Genomic DNA, 21,784 nt, shown 5'->3' with positions numbered 1-21,784 from the left:
AAACTAACCACAGAGATAGCTCTACTAAATGCTCTTCCCAAAACTATGTGCCAATTTAGGCAAAGGGTGTTACAGTTCTCCCTGAATTCGGTGAGGTCGTTAATAGCTAGCAAATGGAAGAACCCAGTGCCTCCCACAGTGAGGGAATGGATAAAACATGTTGAGGACACATTGCAATTGGAGGAATACGGTTATTATAAAGCTCAGAAAAAGGAGTTTTTTTTAAATATAAAATTTTATTGGGAATCAACAAAAACATGGTATGCACAAACACGACTTGCTCGGCCCTCACGGCCTTAGGAGTGGGACGCTATGTTTAGAGGACGATAGGTATACATAGATGTATAGTGAACAGGATTTATAACATTGCCTTATGCTGGTAGTCTCAGTGCGATAAATACCTCTGAGATGGAATTACGTGAAATATCTGTGACATGATATGCTGACTTCTGTTAAGCTGTTAAGTTATGGAGTTGTAGAATTATCATTTAATATCTGTAACAAATTTGAAAAATGAATAAAACCTTTTGAATTAAAAAAAAAAATAAGGAATTGGAATAATTGTGCTTTATACAAAAAAATCATAACCACCACAAAAAAAAAGGGTGGGCCTCATGGACTCTTGCTAATATGAAAGAAATGAATTTATCAGGTAAGTTCTTACATAAATTATGTTTTCTTTCATGTAATTAGTAAGAGTCCATGAGCTAGTGACGTATGGGATAATGAATACCCAAGATGTGGATCTTCCACGCAAGAGTCACTAGAGAGGGAGGGATAAAATAAAGACAGCCAATTCCGCTGAAAATAATCCACACCCAAAACAAAGTTTAAATCTTATAATGAAAAAAACTGAAATTATAAGCAGAAGAATCAAACTGAAACAGCTGCCTGAAGTACTTTTCTACCAAAAACTGCTTCAGAAGAAGAAAACACATCAAAATGGTAGAATTTAGTAAAAGTATGCAAAGAAGACCAAGTTGCTGCTTTGCAAATCTGATCAACCGAAGCTTCATTCCTAAACGCCCAGGAAGTAGAAACTGACCTAGTAGAATGAGCTGTAATCCTTTGAGGCTGAGTTTTATTTGACTCGACATAAGCAAGATGAATCAAAGACTTTAACCAAGACGCCAAAGAAATGGCAGAGGCCTTCTGACCTTTCCTAGAACCGGAAAAGATAACAAATAGACTAGAAGTCTTTCGGAAATTCTTAGTAGCTTCAACATAATATTTCAAAGCTCTAACTACATCCAAAGAATGCAACAATCTTTCCTTAGAATTCTTAGGATTAGGACACAATGAAGGAACCACAATTTCTCTACTAATGTTGTTAGAATTCACAACCTTAGGTAAAAATTTAAAAGAAGTTCGCAACACCGCCTTATCCTGATGAAAAATCAGAAAAGGAGACACAAGAAAGAGCAGATAATTCAGAAACTCTTCTAGCAGAAGAGATGGCCAAAAGAAACAAAACTTTCCAAGAAAGTAATTTAATGTCCAGCGAATGCATAGGTTCAAACGGAGGAGCTTGAAGAGCCCCCAGAACCAAATTCAAACTCCAAGGAGGAGAAATTGACTTAACAGGTTTTATACGAACCAAAGCTTGTACAAAACAATGAATATCAGGAAGACTAGCAATCTTTCTATGAAAAAGAACAGAAAGAGCAGAGATTTGTCCTTTCAAAGAACTTGCAGACAAACCTTTATCCAAACCATCCTGAAGAAACTGTAAAATTCTAGGAATTCTAAAAGAATGCCAAGAAAAATGATGAGAAAAACACCAAGAAATGAAAATCTTCCAGACTCGATAATATATCTTCCTAGATACAGATTTACGAGCCTGTAACATAGTATTAATCACAGAGTCAGAGAAACCTCTATGACTGAGAATCAAGCGTTCAATCTCCATACCTTCAAATTTAATGATTTGAGATCCTGATGGAAAAAAGGACCTTGCGATAGAAGGTCTGGTCTTAACGGAAGAGTCCCCGGTTGGCAAGTGGCCATCCGGACAAGATCCGCATACCAAAACCTGTGAGGCCATGCTGGAGCAACCAGCAGAACAAACGAGCACTCCTTTAGAATCTTGGAAATCACTCTTGGAAGAAGAACTAGAGGCGGAAAGATATAGGCAGGATGATACTTCCAAGGAAGTGACAATGCATCCACTGCCTCCGCCTGAGGATCCCTGGATCTGGACAGATACCTGGGAAGCTTCTTGTTTAGATGAGAAGCCATCAGATCTATTTCTGGAAGTCCCCACATTTGAACAATCTGAAGAAATACCTCTGGGTGAAGAGACCATTCGCCCGGATGTAACGTTTGGCGACTGAGATAATCCGCTTCCCAATTGTCTATTCCTGGGATATGAACCACAGAAATTAGACAGGAGCTGGATTCCGCCCACACCAGTATTCGAGATACTTCTTTCATAGCCAGAGGACTGTGAGTCCCTCCTTGATGATTGACATATGCCACGGTTGTGACATTGCCCGTCTGAAAACAAATGAACGACTCTTTTTTTAGAAGAGGCCATGACTGAAGAGCTCTGAAAATTGCACGGAGTTCCAAAATGTTGATTGGTAAAAACACCTCCTGAGATTCCCAAACCCCTTATGCTGTCAGAGACCCCCAAACAGCTCCCCAACCTGTCAGACTTGCATCTGTTGAAATCACAGTCCAGGTCGGAAGAACAAAAGAAGCCCCCTGAACTAAACGATGATGGTCTGTCCACCACGTACAATCGGTTTTAAAGATATTAATTGAGATATCTTTGTATAATCCCTGCACCACTGGTTCAGCATACAGAGCTGAAGAGGTCGCATGTGAAAACGAGCAAAGGGGATCGCGTCCGATGCAGCAGTCATAAGACCTAGAATTTCCATGCATAAGGCTACCGAAGGGAATGATTGAGACTGAAGGTTTCGACAAGCTGAAACCAATTTTAGACGTCTCTTGTCTGTCAGAGACAGAGTCATGGACACTGAATCTATCTGGAAACCCAAAAAGGTTACCCTTGTCTGAGGAATCAATGAACTTTTTGGTAAATTGATCCTCCAACCATGTTCTTGAAGAAACAATACAAGTCGATTCGTATGAGATTCTGCTAAATGTGAAGACTGAGCAAGTACCAAGATATCGTCCAAATAAGGAAATACCACAATACCCTGTTCTCTGATTACAGACAGAAGGGCACCGAGAACCTTTGTAAAAATCCTTGGAGCTGTTGCTAGGCCAAACGGCAGAGCCACAAACTGGTAATGCTTGTCTAGGAAAGAGAACCTCAGAAACTGATAGTGATCTGGATGAATCGGAATATGCAGATATGCATCCTGTAAATCTATTGTGGACATATAATGCCCTTGCTGAACAAAAGGCAGAATAGTCCTTATAGTTACCATTTTGAATGTTGGTATCCTTACATAATGATTCAATATTTTTAAATCCAGAACTGGTCTGAAAGAATTCTCCTTCTTTGATACAATGAAGAGATTTGAATAAAACCCCAGCCCCTGTTCCAGAACTGGAACTGGCATAATTACTCCAGCCAACTCTAGATCTGAAACACATTTCAGAAATGCTTGAGCCTTCACTGGATTTACTGGGACACGGGAAAGAAAAAATCTTCTTGCAGGAGGCCTTATCTTGAAGCCTATTCTGTACCCTTGTGAAACAATGTTCTGAATCCAAAGATTGTGAATCGAATTGATCCAAATTTCTTTGAAAAATCGTAATCTGCCCCCTACCAGCTGGGCTGGAATGAGGGCCGCACCTTCATGTTGACTTGGGAGCTGGCTTTGGCTTTCTAAAAGGCTTGGATTTATTCCAGACTGGAGATGGTTTCCAAACTGATACCGCTCCTGTAGGGGAAGGATCAGGCTTTTGTTCCTTATTGTGACGAAAGGAACGAAACCGATTAGTAGACCTAAATTTACCTTTAGATTTTTTATCCTGTGGTAAAAAAGTTCCTTTCCCCCCAGTAACAGTTGAAATAATAGAATCCAACTGTGAACCAAATAATTTATTACCCTGGAAAGAAAGGGAAAGCAAAGTTGACTTAGAAGACATATCAGCATTCCAAGTTTTAAGCCATAAAGCTCTTCTAGCTAAAATAGCTAGAGACATATACCTGACATCAACCCTAATGATATCAAAGATGGCATCACAAATAAAATTATTAGCATGTTGAAGAAGATTAACAATGCTATGAGAATTATGATCTGTTACTTGTTGCGCTAAAGCTTCCAACCAAAAAGTTGAAGCTGCAGCAACATCCGCTAAAGATATAGCAGGTCTAAGAAGATTACCTGAACATAAGTAAGCTTTTCTTAGAAAGGATTCAATTTTCCTATCTAAAGGATCCTTAAAGGAAGTACTATCTGCCGTAGGAATAGTAGTACGTTTAGCAAGAGTAGAGATAGCCCCATCAACCTTAGGGATTTTGTCCCAAAACTCTAATCTGTCAGAAATAGCATCAGGGACAGGAAAAACTTCTGGAATAACTACAGGAGATTTAAAAACCTTATTTAAACGTTTAGATTTAGTATCAAGAGGACCAGATTCCTCTATTTCTAATGCAATTAAGACTTCTTTAAGTAAAGAACGAATAAATTCCATTTTGAATAAATATGAAGATTTATCAGTATCAACCTCTGAAACAGAATCCTCTGAACCAGAGGAATCATTATCAGAATCAGAATGATGATGTTCATTTAAAAATTCATCTGAAAAATGAGAAGTTTTAAAAGACCTTTTACGCTTACTAGAAGGAGGAATAACAGACATATCCTTCTTAATGGATTTAGAAACAAAATCTCTTATGTTAACAGGAACACTCTGAGTATTAGATGTTGATGGAACAGCAACAGGTAATGTAACATTACTAAAGGAAATATTATCTGCATTAACAAGTTTGTCATGACATTCATTACAAACAACAGCTGGAGGAACAGATACCACAAGTTTACAGCAAATACACTTAACTTTGGTAGATCCAGCATCAGGCAGCGATTTTCCAGAAGTATCTTCTGATTCAGGGTCAATCTGAGACATCTTGCAATATGTAATAGAAAAAACAACATATAAAGCAAAATTGATCAAATTCCTTAAATGACAGTTTCAGGAATGGGAAAAAATGCCAGTGAACAAGCTTCTAGCAACCAGAAGCAAATAAATAATGAGACTTAAATAATGTGGAGACAATAATGACGCCCATATTTTTTAGCGCCAAAAAAGACGCCCACATTATTTGGCGACTAAATGCTTTTAGCGCCAAAAATGACGCCACATCCGGTAACGCCGACACTTTTGGCGCAAAAAAACGTCAAAAATGACGCAACTTCCGGTGACAAGTATGACGCCGGAAATAACAAAGAAATTTTTTTGCGCCAAAAAAGTCCGCGTCAAGAATGACGCAATAAAATGAAGCATTTTCAGCCCCCGCGAGCCTAACAGCCCACAGGGAAAAAAGTAAAATTTTAAGGTAAGAAAAAATTTGATTATTCAAATGCATTATCCCATATAAAGAAACTGACTGTCTGAAATAAGGAATATTGAACATCCTGAATCAAGGCAAATAAATGTTTAAACACAAATATTTAGAACTTTATATAAAAGTGCCCAACCATAGCTTAGAGTGTCACAAAAATAAGACTTACTTACCCCAGGACACTCATCTACATGTAGTAGAAAGCCAAACCAGTACTGAAACGAGAATCAGTAGAGGTAATGGTATATATAAGAGTATATCGTCGATCTGAAAAGGGAGGTAAGAGATGAATCTCTACGACCGATAACAGAGAACCTATGAAATAGACCCCGTAGAAGGAGATCATTGAATTCAAATAGGCAATACTCTCTTCACATCCCTCTGACATTCACTGCACGCTGAGAGGAAAACCGGGCTCCAACCTGCTGCGGAGCGCATATCAACGTAGAATCTAGCACAAACTTACTTCACCACCTCCACGGGAGGCAAAGTTTGTAAAACTGATTTGTGGGTGTGGTGAGGGGTGTATTTATAGGCATTTTGAGGTTTGGGAAACTTTGCCCCTCCTGGTAGGAATGTATATCCCATACGTCACTAGCTCATGGACTCTTGCTAATTACATGAAAGAAATATATATATACATATATATACATATATATATATATACACACATATACATACAGTATCTCACAAAAGTGAGTACACCCCTCACATTTTTGTAAATATTTTATTATATCTTTTCATGTGACAACACTGAAGAAATTACACTTTGCTACAATGTAAAGTAGTGAGTGTACGGCCTGTATAACAGTGTAAATTTGCTGTCCCCTCAAAATAACTCAACAAAAGTGAGTACACCCCTAAGTGGAAATATCCAAATTGGGCCCAATTAGCCATTTTCCGTCCCTGGTGTCATGTGACTTGTTAGTGTTACAAGTGTCTCAGGTGTGAATGGGGAGCAGGTGTGTTAAATTTGGTGTTATCGCTCTCACACTCTCTCCTACTGGTCACTGGAAGTTCAACATGGCACCTCATGGCAAAGAACTCTCTGAGGATCTGAAAAAAAGAATTGTTGCTCTACATAAAGATGGCCTAGGCTATAAGAAGATTGCCAAGACCCTGAAACTGAGCTGCAGCACAGCGGAAAGACCATACAGCAGTTTCATAGGACAGGTTGCACTCAGAACAGGCCTCACCATGGTCGACCAAAGAAGTTGAGTGCACATGCTCAGCGTCATATCCAGAGGTTGTCTTTGGGAAATAGACACATGAGTGCTGCCAGCATTGCTGCAGAGGTTGAAGGGGTGGGGGGTCAGCCTGTCAGTGCTCAGACCATACGCCGCACACTGCATCAAATTGGTCTGCATGTCTGTCGTCCCAGAAGGAAGCCTCTTCTAAAGATGATGCACAAGAAAGCCTGCAAACAGTTTGATGAAGACAAGCAGACTAAGGACATGGAATACTGGAACCATGCCCTGTGGTTCGATGAGGCCAAGATAAACTTATTTGGTTCAGATGGTGTTAAGCGTGTGTGGCGGCAACCAGGTGAGGAGTACAAAGACAAGTGTGTCTAGCCTACGTCAAGCATGGTGGTGGGAGTGTCATGGTCTGGGCCTGCATGAGTGCTGCCGGCACTGGGAAGCTACAGTTCACTGAGGGAACCATGAATGCCAACATGGACTGTGACATACTGAAGCAGAGCATGACCCCCTCCCTTAGGAAACTGGGCTGCAGGGCAGTATTCCAACATGATAACAACCCCAAAAACACCTCCAAGACAACCACTGCCTTGCTAAAGAAGCGGAGGGTAAAGGTGATGGATTGGTCTCCAGACCTAAATCCTATTGACCATCTGTGGGGCATCCTCAAAAGGAAGGTGGGGGAGCGCTCTGTGATGTCGTCATGGAGGAGTGGAAGAGGACTCCAGTGGCAACCTGTGAAGCTCTGGTTAACTCCATGCTCAAGAGGGTTAAGGCAGTGCTGGAAATAATGGTGGACACACAAAATATTGACACTTTGGGCCCAATTTGGACATTTCCACTTAGGGGTGCACTCACTTTTGTTGCCAACGGCTTAGACATTAATGGCTGTGTGTTATTTTGAGGGGACAGCAAATTTACACCATTATACAGGCTGTACACTCACTACTTTACATTGCAGCAAAGTGTAATTTCTTCAGTGTTGTCACATGAAAAGATATAATAAAATATTTACAAAAATGTGAGGGGTGTACTCACTTTTGTGAGATACTATATATATATATAAATATATATATATATATATATATATATATATATATATATATATATATATATATATAAACTTGAGAATAAACAATATCCAAGGCAAAGTAAAAAATGAAAAATGTATTGATATCCGCTTGTGGTAAAAACAATAATCATGGGAGTACCATAGTGCACATAAAAAGTCACACACACAAGAGCATTTGGCTGACATGTTTCGGCCTTCTATGCAAACGTGTCTTTAATTTAAAGAGGTATCTATTCAGTGATAGGTCAATAGACTACCAATCACACAGTTTTACTTTAAAGTGCCATAATTAACCTTTTAAACTCTAGAAGGCCAGTGAGGAGTATACAAATGCGTAATTGGATACTACTGTGTACAGGATCCATAATAGAATATATGCTATACTATCAATACACTTACTATTTGTATTCAGATAAGTACAAAATGACGACTTTGCTTACATACATATATATATGTTAGAGATAATTAATCCACATTTAAGGCGAAATGAAACAGAGTGTAGAATAGTAAAACATCAGAAAAGATGTGTGAACCCATCTTCTTTAGATGCATAAAGACTCACAGAGGTAACCTGCTACCACTAGGACATATTAAAAAGGTATGTGATAAACAGGTTACAGCAATAGTTGTCATACACAATACACAAACTTTAGACAAAGATTGCACATTAACATACAACATGCATACAGAAGCGATAGAGTTTGCAGATCAACCAAGGTGAAACCAAGAACAAGGTTATAAGTTTCTGTGCCTAGCTAATTCACTATATAAACTACTGGTACATAGATGCAAATCAGATCATAAAGGTGACAACTGCAAAACTATATGCTGATAGAGTGTATCACTGAAACTACCTAAACAGGAGGGGACAGAAACATAGCGCTACAAAAGTACATTCTGGAAGAAATATAAGAGATCAAACAAAAGGGACTATAGAATTAAAGCAAGTTAAAACATAAAACATTTAAAAAATGTTGTATGTTAATGTGCAATCTTTGTCTAAAGGGCTCTGGACCTCAGTATGTATACTTTACTACCACATGTGGGGTCTCCTATGCATGGCTCATGAAACTACATTTATTATGCACTTAAGTATTTTCTAGGAAACAATTCTGTACTTTGTTTATTTTCGATTTTTCTTTCACTGTTAAACTTTATTTTGTTTGTTCTAAAAATATGTCTTATTTTAGTTAGCCTTGTCTAGTGGTGTGTTTTACTCTTTGTGGAACTAATTGTGTTTTCCTTTATTTGTTGTATTTTCTTATATAGAACAGCCTTGACAAAGGTCCCTGTGAGGACCGAAACGTTGACTGACTGAATTAATGAATTATTAATAAAATGTGTGTTAATTAAGTCCTGTGTGTGCCTCTTCTCTACATGAAAGTTTCTATATACAGTATATATATATATATATCTATATACTGTATATATATATATATATATATACACACACACATACACACACACATATACACATATATAAACACACAGACACACATACATATACACAGATTAAAATGTGCATAATGTCAAGCAACTAGAAAAAATTATTTTAATTGAGGGTGGAGTACAGAGTTTGTTTCATTACTTGAGAATTGACACAAGGAATCTCCCAATGTTTTATCATGCAAATATGCCTAGTAAAAAATAATTTATAGCACTCCAGAAATGTGTAGAGACCTCATAACTGCTGCTTTGAACAAACTGATCCACAAAAGAGATAAATAATTTAGTTATCCAAGAAGTGAAAATTGTTAAACAAAGAACTTTAAGCCCCAGTTGCTGAGGTGCCAGTCACTCTACATGATTTTTTTTAAAACAAACGCATTTAGTACCCCTTCCCCAGCTTTCCACAATCAACATTGTTATATTAATATACTTATAACCTCTAAATCACTGCCTCTTTTTAAGCCCCTGTAGGCCGTCCTTTATCTCAGTGCATTTTATTAGCTTTTCACAGCCAGACAGTGCTAGTTCACGTGTGCCATAAGATAACTGTGCTCACTGCCATGGAGTTATGCAGAAACCAGCACTAATTGGCTAAAATGAAAGTTAGTAAAAAGTACTGAGATAAGGTGGCAATCTGAAGAGGTTTAGATACAAGGTAATTACAGAGATAAAAAGTATATTAATATAACCATGTTGGTTATTCAAAACTGGGGAATGGGAAATAAAGGAATTGTCTATCTTTTTAAACAACACAAATTTTCAAGTTGACTGTTCCTTTAATCCCACATGCATCCAACAGTCCATCTGAAAATTGTAGTATTTGTCCGGGTAGAATGTTTATGATATCCCATATTTGGAAAAAAAATTGCCAGACTAAAGGTTTCTAAGCAGATTTAATTATGAAGATGTCTAAAAATGCTGAGACCTGAATTTTAAGGGACCCAATGTGCAAATAACTGTACTTGCATGAGGGTCAGACAAGTACCAGGATGAGGCTCAGAGACTAGAGTCAGTGGCCATCCTGTTTGAAGAATAAAAAAGAGAGAGAGAAAAAAAAAAAGAAGAAGACGGTATTGTTGTAGGAGGAAATGGGAGTGGAGATTGGAGGAGAGAAATCAAGCTTTGAGTTTCTCCCAGACCCTTTTAAACAGAGGGATTCTTATATGCAGAGTACCAATAAGGTGATCGAAGATAAAATATTTATGTCTACATTTATAACTATAATGAGGTTAATGGTATTACCCAAGTTTCACAAGCACTGTGATATTGACCTACAAAATGAAGCAAGTGAAAGTGCACATAGTATTGGACCCTACTGTGTATAGAATAAAACCTAGGATTTTACCTTCCATGGTCGTCTTATTCCTTTAAAAAACTCTGGCATCCACATAGGTAATACTACAGCTTCTTTTAGCAATTTCTTTGCTTCTTCCAGGTCTGCAATATCTTCCCTACAAAGTATACAAATGGTTAAAATAATGATCATGAACATCATTGTCATTTCCATTTCAGATGTCCATAAGTGCTATTTTTTATATTTAAGAAAACCCCTAGTTTTTACATAATCATCACATTTACTATGCAAAATGAGCTCGTAATTATGACCAATTTACCTAAAAGGTTGATAAAAATGTTTTATCTGAATTATCTTATTAATTGTCATGTGCCCCATACCTACTTCAATAGGATTCCCTATTTCCTTCTTAATATAAGGAGAGTCCACGGCTTCATTCCTTACTGTTGGGAAATACTGAACCTGGCCACCAGGAGGAGGCAAAGACACCCCCAGCCAAAGGCATAAATACCTCTCCCACTCCTTCTTTGCCTTTCGTCACAGGAGGATGGCAGAGAAGTGTCAGAAGATTTAGGAGTTGTTTCTCAGGAGGGGTATATGCCCTTCGATATGGAACTGGAGTTTTGAGTAGTCTTGTCAGCCTCTCAGTGAGAGCATTGACAAAAGTTAGAGTCTGGAGATACAGGGAGAGTCTTCCTGCGAACCCATCCAGACTGCCTGCTAACAGCTCCTTATGCAACCAGTGTTGAAGAGTTTCACTGTCTGCATTTCTTCACTCAAGTCCATGTCAGGAGCGATGCTACAAGACTGTCACACTTGAGAGGCTGTGTTTCTGTTCCACAGCACGGATTCTGGTAAGATTGTTTCAATTTTTACTTATATTGAAAACGCTGAAGACAGGGTCACAGTGTGGCTCCTTTTATTTTAATAGAATCATGGGTTAATATCTCCTGAGGGTGGTTATTGAACAGTGGGGATTAATCAAATGTGATACATTGATTTCAGGCTGCTTTATGTGTGAGATTTTTATTTTGCCCTTAGACTGTTATGCGGTAACGGAACATACAGGTTTTTACTTTCACTTTGAACGCAGCGCAGCTTGTAGCTTGGTGCGCTTCTTCTCATAGCAGGGGCAGTCCTGCCTTGTGCAGCACGTGACCGGGTGTGGTCACACTTTCGTTTTCTCTTTCCTGACCCAGCTAGCTGTCGGAGAAGACGCTTGTTTGCCTGGGTCTAGGAGGTGGTGAGTGCCCCAGTCATTGGGAGTATAAAGGTGCCGTTTTGTGAGAAATAAAAAGATCATTTAGTATGTATCCTACTGTTGTTAGCGCAAGCTATGGAGGATTCTGATATGCTTGAGGGTACTCCCTCTATTCCTTATAATAATACCTGTCTATATTGTGAGGAGGCCTTGGTGTGCCCGCCCTCTCAACTATGTTCCATATGCATCAACAAGGTTATTATGTCTAAGAAGGTTAACCCCTTTAGTACTACTGACCCGTCCACCTCTGAGCAGTCGCCGTCCCGTGAGGTGCATACCCATCAGTCATCTCCATTGTCACATGCAGCTTCCCGTAGCACGCCTGATCCTCCGTTTGGAGGGAGCCTTTTACCATCGGAATTTACCGTGCAGTTAAAGACGGTCGTGTCTGAGGCTCTTAGTGCTTTACCTCGCCCTGCCAAGCGCAAGCAAAATGTTAAACATAGCATGTGACATCTCCATTGTCACATGCAGCTTCCTGTAGCACGCCTTATCCTCCGTCTGGAGGGAGCCTTTTACCATCGGACTTTACTGCGCAGTTAAAGGCGGCTGTGTCTGAGGCTCTTAGTGCTTTACCTCACCCTGCCAAGCGCAAGCGTAAGGTTAAACATAGCTCTCCAGTCCAGGGGACATCTAGTGATTTATTAGATTTGCTTTTCAAGTATCCCAGGATGGGTCACACTGAGTCTTCAGAGGGTGAAATTTCTGGATCAGAGTCTGCTACCTCTAGGCCTCCGGCTGTGGAGGAGCCAGCCTTTAGATTTAAAATTAAACACTTATGTTTTCTTCTAAAGGAGGTTCTGTCGACATTAGAGGTTCCAGAGGCCAAGTTGCCTGATGAACCTTTGATCCCTAAATTAGACAGAGTGTGCGAGTGTACCTGTAAAAATGGTAATGGCGAACATTAATAAAAACTAGTGGGATAGAATTGGATCTTCCTTTTCCGATTCGTCTGCCTTTAAAAAAATTATTCCCGGTCCCGGACTCTCAGCTGGAGTTGTGGGGTTCCGTCCCTAAGGTGGATGGCGCTATCTCCACGTTAGCTAAGCGTACTACTATCCCTCTTAAGGATAGCTCGTCTTTCAGAGAGCCAATGGATAAGAAGATGGAAACTTTTCTCAGGAAACTGTTTCAGCACACAGGATATTTATTTCAACCGGCAGCGGCTGTTGCCTCGGTTGCTGGAGCTGTGGCCTACTGGTGCGACACCTTAGCGGTTTTGATCGAGGTGGAGGGTCCCCTTGATGTTATCCAAGAAAGAAGAAAAGCTTTGAGAATTGCTAATTCTTTTATCTGTGATGCAAACATGCAGATTATTCACCTGAATGCTAAAATCTCTGGTTTCTCAGTACAGACCCATTGGACGCTCTGGCTGAAGTCCTTGTCTGCGGACATGACTTCTAAGTCTAGACTACTTTCCCTCCCCTTTAAGGGAAATATTTTATTTGGTCCAGGCCTGGACTCCATTATCTCCACGGTTACAGGGGGCAAGGGTGCCTTCCAACCGCAGGACAAAAAGAGTAAATCTAAGGGACAAGGATCTAATTTTCGTTCTGAAAAGTCCCAACGTCAGCAGTCCTCCTCTAAGCCCGAGCAAACCAAGAGCACTTGGAAGCTGGCTCAATCATGGAATAAATCCAAGCAGAACAAGAAGCCTGTCTAAAACAAGTTGGCATGAAGAGGTGGCCCCCGATCCGGCGCTGGATCATGTAGGGGGCAGACTGCTGCTGTTTTCAGACGTTTGGTTCAGGGACGTGCAAGATCCGTGGGTCCTGAAGGGCATAGCTTAGGGATACAAGATAGGTTTCAAATCTCATCCACCCAAGGGCAGATTTCTCCTCTCAAGCCTGTCTTCAAAACCAGAAAAGAGGGAAGCCTTTCTGGGGTGCGTGCGGAATCTGTCCTCCTTAGGGGTCATTGTCCCAGTTCCTATTGCAGAAAGAGGTTTGGGATACTACTCAAACCTGTTTGTGGTCCCAAAGAAAGAGGGAACTTTCCGCCCGATTCTGGACCTAAAGTGCTTAAACAAGTTTCTAAATGTCCCCTTGTTCAAGATGGAGACAATAAGGTCCATCCTTCCTCTAGTTCAGGAAGGACAGTTCATGACCACTGTAGATCTAAAGGATGCCTACCTTCACTTTCCAATCCACAGGGACCACTTCCAGGTTTGCATTCATTGATCAGCACTTCCAGTTCATTGCACTTTCATTTGGTCTAGCTACTATTCCAAGAATCTTTACAAAGGTTCTAGGGGCTCTCCTTGCCGTCGCTAAAACCCAAGTTATAGGAGTAGCTCTCTACTTGGACGAGATTCTGGTTTAAGCATCATCCTTTCGTCTGGCAGAGGACGACATTCTGGTTCAAGCACCATCCTTTCATCTGGCAGAGGACCATTCAGTATCTCTTCTCTCCCTTCTTTGATCACATGGATGGAAGATAAACTTAGAGAAGAGTTCTCTTACTCCAAGCACCAGGGTAGAATCCCTGGGTACTATAATGGACTCAATATCCATGTAGATATTTTTAACTGACCAGAGACGTTGCAAGCTAGCTTCAGCATGTCTTGCCCTCCGGACCTCCTTAAGGCCATCTGTGGCTCAGTGTAAGGAGGTAATTGGTCTCATGGTGTCCAGCATGGACATAATTCCCTTTGCCAGGTTCCGTCTTAGACCATTACAACTGTGCTTGCCGAGACAGTGGAACGACGATCATTCGGATCTGTCTCAACAGATTTCCCTGGACAGCCAGTCGAGAGAATCGCTCTCTTGGTGTCTCTGTCCAGATCATCTGTCCCGAGGGACATCCTTTCTAAGACCATCCTGGGAAATTGTGACTACGGACGCGAGTCCCTGAGGATGGGGAGCTGTTTGGGGTGACAAGAAGGCACAGTGCCTGTGGTCTCAGGAGGAACGCTCCCTCCCTATCAACATTCTGGAACTCCAAGCAATCTACAATGCTCTGATGGCTTGGCCTCTTCTGGGTTTGTCCCTGTTTATCAGATTCCAATCAGACAATATAAGCTTGGTGGCTTACATCAACCATCGGAGGGAGGAACGAGAAGTTCCCCAGCAATGAGGTATTCTGGAGTGGGCGGAAGCCCACAGCTGTTCGCTGTCAGCGATCCACATTCTGGGTGTAGACAACTGGGAAGCGGATTTTCTGAGCAGACAATCCTTTCATCCGGGGAAATGGTCTCTCCATCCCAAAGTGTTTGCGAAGATATGCTACATGTGGGGGACACCGGAGATAGATCTCATGGCGTCTCGTCTCAATACCAAACTACCCAGATATGGGTCGAGGTCCAGGGATCCTCAGGCGGAGCTAATAGATGCATTAGCGGTGCCTTGGAGGTTCAGTCTAATCTACCTTTTTCCGCCATTACCACATTTTCCTCGGGTAGTGGCCCGCATTAAGCAGGAGCAGGCGTCAGTAATACCGATTGCTCCATTGTAGCCGCGAAGGACGTGGTTCGCGAATCTAGAGAGGATGTCATCTTCTCCTCCATGGAAGTTACCTCTGAGGCTGACTGCGTGGAGATTAAACGCTTAGTCCTTGCCAAGAGAGGGTTTTTTGAGAGAGTTATTGATACTCTCATTCAAGCTCGTAAGCCGGTTACTCGTCGCATCTATCAAAAGGTGTGGAGAACCTACTTATTCTGGTGTAAAGAGCATGGATTTCCTTGGCATAAACTTAAGGTTGCCAGGATTCTTCTTTTTCTCCAGGATGGACTGGAGAAGGGTCTTTCGGCCAGTTCCCTGAGGGGACAGATTTTGGCCTTGTCCGTTTTTCTGCACAAGAGGCTCTCTGAGCTTCCAGATGTTCAGTCTTTTGTTAATGCTCTGATTAGGATCAGACCTGTGTTCAGATCTTCGGCTCCCCCTTGGAGTCTAAATCTGGTTCTTAAAGTTTTGCAACAGGCTCCGTTTGAGCCTATGCATGAAATTGACATTAAGTTGATGTCCTGGAAGGTTCTTTTTCTACTGGCTATTGCTTCAGCGCGCAGAGAAACTGAAATTGTCGCCTTGCAATGTGAGCATTCCTATGTGGTGTTACATTCGTATAAGGCTGTCCTACGTACTAAGTTAGGGTTTCTCTCTAAAGTCGTGCCAGACGCAACATCAATCAAGAGATTGTGGTCTCTTCTTTGTGTCCTAATCCTTCTTCGAAGGAACGTTTACTTCATAATTTAGATGTGGTTCGTGCCTTGAAGTTTTATCTTCAGGCTACTAAGGATTTTAGACAAACTTTTTCCTTGTTTGTGGCATATTCTGGGAAGCGTAAGGGTCAGAAGGTCTCTTCGACTGCCTTATCTTTTTGGTTGAGGAGTGTTAACCGCTTAGCTTATTAGACAGCGGGACATAGACCTCAGAGAATTACATCTCATTCTACTAGAGCAGTGGCTTCCTCTTGGGCCTTTAAGAACGAGGCCTCTATGGATCAGATTTGTAAGGCGGCTACCTGGTCCTCCTTACACACTTTTTCTAAATTTTACAAGTTTGATGTTTTTGCTTCAGCTGAAGCAGCCTTTGGGAGAAAGGTTTTGCAGGCTGTGGTGCCCTCCCGTTATCATTCAGTGTCCTCTAGAGCTTGGGTATAAGTTTCCCAACAGTAAGGAATGAAGCAGTGGACTCTCCTTATATTAAGAAGGAAAGCAAAATTATGCTTACCAGATAATTTCATTTCCTTCTGTATAAGTAGAGTCCAAGGCCCTCGCCCATGTTTCTTCGATGGGCGGACCCCTAAATTTATATTTCTCTTCTGGCACCTTTTATACCCTGATATTTCTCTTACTGTACTTGTTCCCTCGGCAGAATGACTAGGGGATAGGGGACGTGGGAGAGGTAATTAAGCCTTTTACTGGGGCGTCTTTGCCTCCTCCAGGTGGCCAGGTTCAGTATTTCCCAACAGTAAGGAATGAAGCAGTGGACTCTCCTTATACAGAAGGAAATGAAATTATCTGGTAAGCATAATTTAATTTTTTTTTCTTAAAGGAACTTTAAATGCCTCTTGCTTTTGTGGAAAAATTCTGCTTTCTCCCACGTTCCCTATAGAGGCCAAAAAGCACAATCTGTAACCTAGGTTTTCACAATGCTGCATATTACCTTTATCAGCTAACTGATTTTCAGCATATTTAGGTAATCAAAATTAGCCTTTTGTGGAGGGTGCAACAAATATTTTTTCCCTCCCCCACAAAAGCAAAAGTTGTTTAATCTCTTTTTAACTCCTTAATGACCTGCGACATACCCTGTACATCGCTGGTCTTTGAATGCCTCCAGCAGCGAGACTGCGCTATTCCATGATGCCTGCAGCAGGGAGGGAGGTCATAATAGCGCAGCCCTGCCGCTTACAGCGAGACCTGCGCTATTATGGCCTGAAAAACCCTTAACGACCAGCGACATACAGGGTACGTTGTGGTCATTAAAGGGTTAAATTATTAACCAATTATCATACATACCATCGAACATTTGGATTTTGTGAAATTATATCTCGCTCCAGAGCTTCTACCAGATCCTTGTCATATCCGGTGCCATCAAATTTCTTAGGCTCATTCTCTGACACATCTGCAGAAGATTTATTCTATAATAAAATATTAAAAAATGCAAAACAAAATGATTATCTGACATTGTAGTCTTAAAGGGTAAAACAGTTTGTATTATTTATACTTTTACTAGGGCCAGTATTCTAACACTATAAACTAAATTAAAAATCTAGTTAATAAAACAAACCATAACTACCATAAGAATGCATGTGTATTACAAAAATGTATCTAGTAAAAATTGAAATGCGCCGATACGTGTTTCAGTGTCATGCTTAAAAATGATATTGTATAATCCTTACTGATGCGTTAAAGTAATGTATAGGAATGATGAGCAACTTCATGCCAGAGAAAGGGCAGTCTGCAAGAACTTTATATCATATAAGCAAAGAAGCAAATACATTTACTGCAATGTGACAACCCCAAAGGCTTCATTATACCAAGCTATAAAACAACTCAATCAAAATGACTACGTTCATTAAATTAGTTCAAAAACAGAATTTATGTTTACCTGATAAATTACTTTCTCCAACGGTGTGTCCGGTCCACGGCGTCATCCTTACTTGTGGGATATTCTCTTCCCCAACAGGAAATGGCAAAGAGCCCAGCAAAGCTGGTCACATGATCCCTCCTAGGCTCCGCCTACCCCAGTCATTCGACCGACGTTAAGGAGGAATATTTGCATAGGAGAAACCATATGGTACCGTGGTGACTGTAGTTAAAGAAAATAAAATATCAGACCTGATTAAAAAAAAACCAGGGCGGGCCGTGGACCGGACACACCGTTGGAGAAAGTAATTTATCAGGTAAACATAAATTCTGTTTTCTCCAACATAGGTGTGTCCGGTCCACGGCGTCATCCTTACTTGTGGGAACCAATACCAAAGCTTTAGGACACGGATGAAGGGAGGGAGCAAATCAGGTCACCTAAATGGAAGGCACCACGGCTTGCAAAACCTTTCTCCCAAAAATAGCCTCAGAAGAAGCAAAAGTATCAAACTTGTAAAATTTGGTAAAAGTGTGCAGTGAAGACCAAGTCGCTGCCCTACATATCTGATCAACAGAAGCCTCGTTCTTGAAGGCCCATGTGGAAGCCACAGCCCTAGTGGAATGAGCTGTGATTCTTTCGGGAGGCTGCCGTCCGGCAGTCTCGTAAGCCAATCTGATGATGCTTTTAATCCAAAAAGAGAGAGAGGTAGAAGTTGCTTTTTGACCTCTCCTTTTACCGGAATAAACAACAAACAAGGAAGATGTTTGTCTAAAATCCTTTGTAGCATCTAAATAGAATTTTAGAGCGCGAACAACATCCAAATTGTGCAACAAACGTTCCTTCTTTGAAACTGGTTTCGGACACAGAGAAGGTACGATAATCTCCTGGTTAATGTTTTTGTTAGAAACAACTTTTGGAAGAAAACCAGGTTTAGTACGTAAAACCACCTTATCTGCATGGAACACCAGATAAGGAGGAGAACACTGCAGAGCAGATAATTCTGAAACTCTTCTAGCAGAAGAAATTGCAACTAAAAACAAAACTTTCCAAGATAATAACTTAATATCAACGGAATGTAAGGGTTCAAACGGAACCCCCTGAAGAACTGAAAGAACTAAATTGAGACTCCAAGGAGGAGTCAAAGGTTTGTAAACAGGCTTAATTCTAACCAGAGCCTGAACAAAAGCTTGAACATCTGGCACAGCTGCCAGCTTTTTGTGAAGTAACACAGACAAGGCAGAAATCTGTCCCTTCAGGGAACTTGCAGATAATCCTTTTTCCAATCCTTCTTGAAGGAAGGATAAAATCTTAGGAATCTTAACCTTGTCCCAAGGGAATCCTTTAGATTCACACCAACAGATATATTTTTTCCAAATTTTGTGGTAAATCTTTCTAGTTACAGGCTTTCTGGCCTGAACAAGAGTATCGATAACAGAATCTGAGAACCCTCGCTTCGATAAGATCAAGCGTTCAATCTCCAAGCAGTCAGCTGGAGTGAAACCAGATTCGGATGTTCGAACGGACCCTGAACAAGCAGGTCTCGTCTCAAAGGTAGCTTCCAAGGTGGAGCCGATGACATATTCACCAGATCTGCATACCAAGTCCTGCGTGGCCACGCAGGAGCTATCAAGATCACCGACGCCCTCTCCTGATTGATCCTGGCTACCAGCCTGGGGATGAGAGGAAACAGCGGGAACACATAAGCTAGTTTGAAGGTCCAAGGTGCTACTAGTGCATCCACTAGAGCCGCCTTGGGATCCCTGGATCTGGACCCGTAGCAAGGAACTTTGAAGTTCTGACGAGAGGCCATCAGATCCATGTCTGGAATGCCCCACAGCTGAGTGACTTGGGCAAAGATTTCCGGATGGAGTTCCCACTCCCCCGGATGTAATGTCTGACGACTCAGAAAATCCGCTTCCCAATTTTCCACTCCTGGGATGTGGATAGCAGACAGGTGGCAGGAGTGAGACTCCGCCCATAGAATGATTTTGGTCACTTCTTCCATCGCTAGGGAACTCCTTGTTCCCCCCTGATGGTTGATGTACGCAACAGTTGTCATGTTGTCTGATTGAAACCGTATGAACTTGGCCCTCGCTAGCTGAGGCCAAGCCTTGAGAGCATTGAATATCGCTCTCAGTTCCAGAATATTTATCGGTAGAAGAGATTCTTCCCGAGACCAAAGACCCTGAGCTTTCAGGGATCCCCAGACCGCGCCCCAGCCCATCAGACTGGCGTCGGTCGTGACAATGACCCACTCTGGTCTGCGGAATGTCATCCCTTGTGACAGGTTGTCCAGGGACAGCCACCAACGGAGTGAGTCTCTGGTCCTCTGATTTACTTGTATCTTCGGAGACAAGTCTGTATAGTCCCCATTCCACTGACTGAGCATGCACAGTTGTAATGGTCTTAGATGAATGCGCGCAAAAGGAACTATGTCCATTGCCGCTACCATCAACCCGATCACTTCCATGCACTGAGCTATGGAAGGAAGAGGAACGGAATGAAGTATCCGACAAGAGTCTAGAAGTTTTGTTTTTCTGGCCTCTGTCAGAAAAATCCTCATTTCTAAGGAGTCTATTATTGTTCCCAAGAAGGGAACCCTTGTTGACGGAGATAGAGAACTCTTTTCCACGTTCACTTTCCATCCGTGAGATCTGAGAAAGGCCAGGACAATGTCCGTGTGAGCCTTTGCTTGAGGAAGGGACGACGCTTGAATCAGAATGTCGTCCAAGTAAGGTACTACAGAAATGCCCCTTGGTCTTAGCACAGCTAGAAGGGACCCTAGTACCTTTGTGAAAATCCTTGGAGCAGTGGCTAATCCGAAAGGAAGCGCCACGAACTGGTAATGCTTGTCCAGGAATGCGAACCTTAGGAACCGATGATGTTCCTTGTGGATAGGAATATGTAGATACGCATCCTTTAAATCCACCGTGGTCATGAATTGACCTTCCTGGATGGAAGGAAGAATAGTTCGAATGGTTTCCATCTTGAACGATGGAACCTTGAGAAACTTGTTTAAGATCTTGAAATCTAAGATTGGTCTGAACGTTCCCTCTTTTTTGGGAACTATGAACAGATTGGAGTAGAACCCCATCCCTTGTTCTCTTAATGGAACAGGATGAATCACTCCCATTTTTAACAGGTCTTCTACACAATGTAAGAATGCCTGTCTTTTTATGTGGTCTGAAGACAACTGAGACCTGTGGAACCTCCCCCTTGGGGGAAGTCCCTTGAATTCCAGAAGATAACCTTGGGAGACTATTTCTAGCGCCCAAGGATCCAGAACATCTCTTGCCCAAGCCTGAGCGAAGAGAGAGAGTCTGCCCCCCACCAGATCCGGTCCCGGATCGGGGGCCAACATTTCATGCTGTCTTGGTAGCAGTGGCAGGTTTCTTGGCCTGCTTTCCCTTGTTCCAGCCTTGCATTGGTCTCCAAGCTGGCTTGGCTTGAGAAGTATTACCCTCTTGCTTAGAGGACGTAGCACTTTGGGCTGGTCCGTTTCTACGAAAGGGACGAAAATTAGGTTTATTTTTTGCCTTGAAAGGCCGATCCTGAGGAAGGGCGTGGCCCTTACCCCCAGTGATATCAGAGATAATCTCTTTCAAGTCAGGGCCAAACAGCGTTTTCCCCTTGAAAGGAATGTTAAGTAGCTTGTTCTTGGAAGACGCATCAGCCGACCAAGATTTCAACCAAAGCGCTCTGCGCGCCACAATAGCAAACCCAGAATTCTTAGCCGCTAACCTAGCCAATTGCAAAGTGGCGTCTAGGGTGAAAGAATTAGCCAATTTGAGAGCATTGATTCTGTCCATAATCTCCTCATAAGGAGGAGAATCACTATCGACCGCCTTTATCAGCTCATCGAACCAGAAACATGCGGCTGTAGCGACAGGGACAATGCATGAAATTGGTTGTAGAAGGTAACCCTGCTGAACAAACATCTTTTTAAGCAAACCTTCTAATTTTTTATCCATAGGATCTTTGAAAGCACAACTATC

General features: G+C 41.6%; 1 protein-coding gene across 2 annotated transcripts in view; it reads right to left on the bottom strand.

Annotated features, from left to right (window-relative positions):
* The window catches only part of KATNA1 (katanin catalytic subunit A1), a 359,770-nt gene that overhangs the window by 109,514 nt on the left and 228,472 nt on the right, over positions 1–21,784 (bottom strand). For both annotated transcript variants that reach the window (XM_053710632.1, XM_053710633.1), the window contains 2 exons: positions 17,219–17,340; positions 10,554–10,659 (listed from right to left, as the gene is read on the bottom strand). In XM_053710632.1, the coding sequence (XP_053566607.1) occupies positions 10,554–10,659; positions 17,219–17,340 (228 nt within the window). The remainder of the gene's footprint in view (positions 1–10,553; positions 10,660–17,218; positions 17,341–21,784) is intronic.

Source organism: Bombina bombina, chromosome 4 (genome assembly GCF_027579735.1).
Source record: "Bombina bombina isolate aBomBom1 chromosome 4, aBomBom1.pri, whole genome shotgun sequence".
Classification (NCBI taxonomy): domain Eukaryota; kingdom Metazoa; phylum Chordata; class Amphibia; order Anura; family Bombinatoridae; genus Bombina; species Bombina bombina.
Note: the sequence above shows the minus strand (reverse complement) of the source record. Positions and strands in the feature narration are given on the sequence as shown.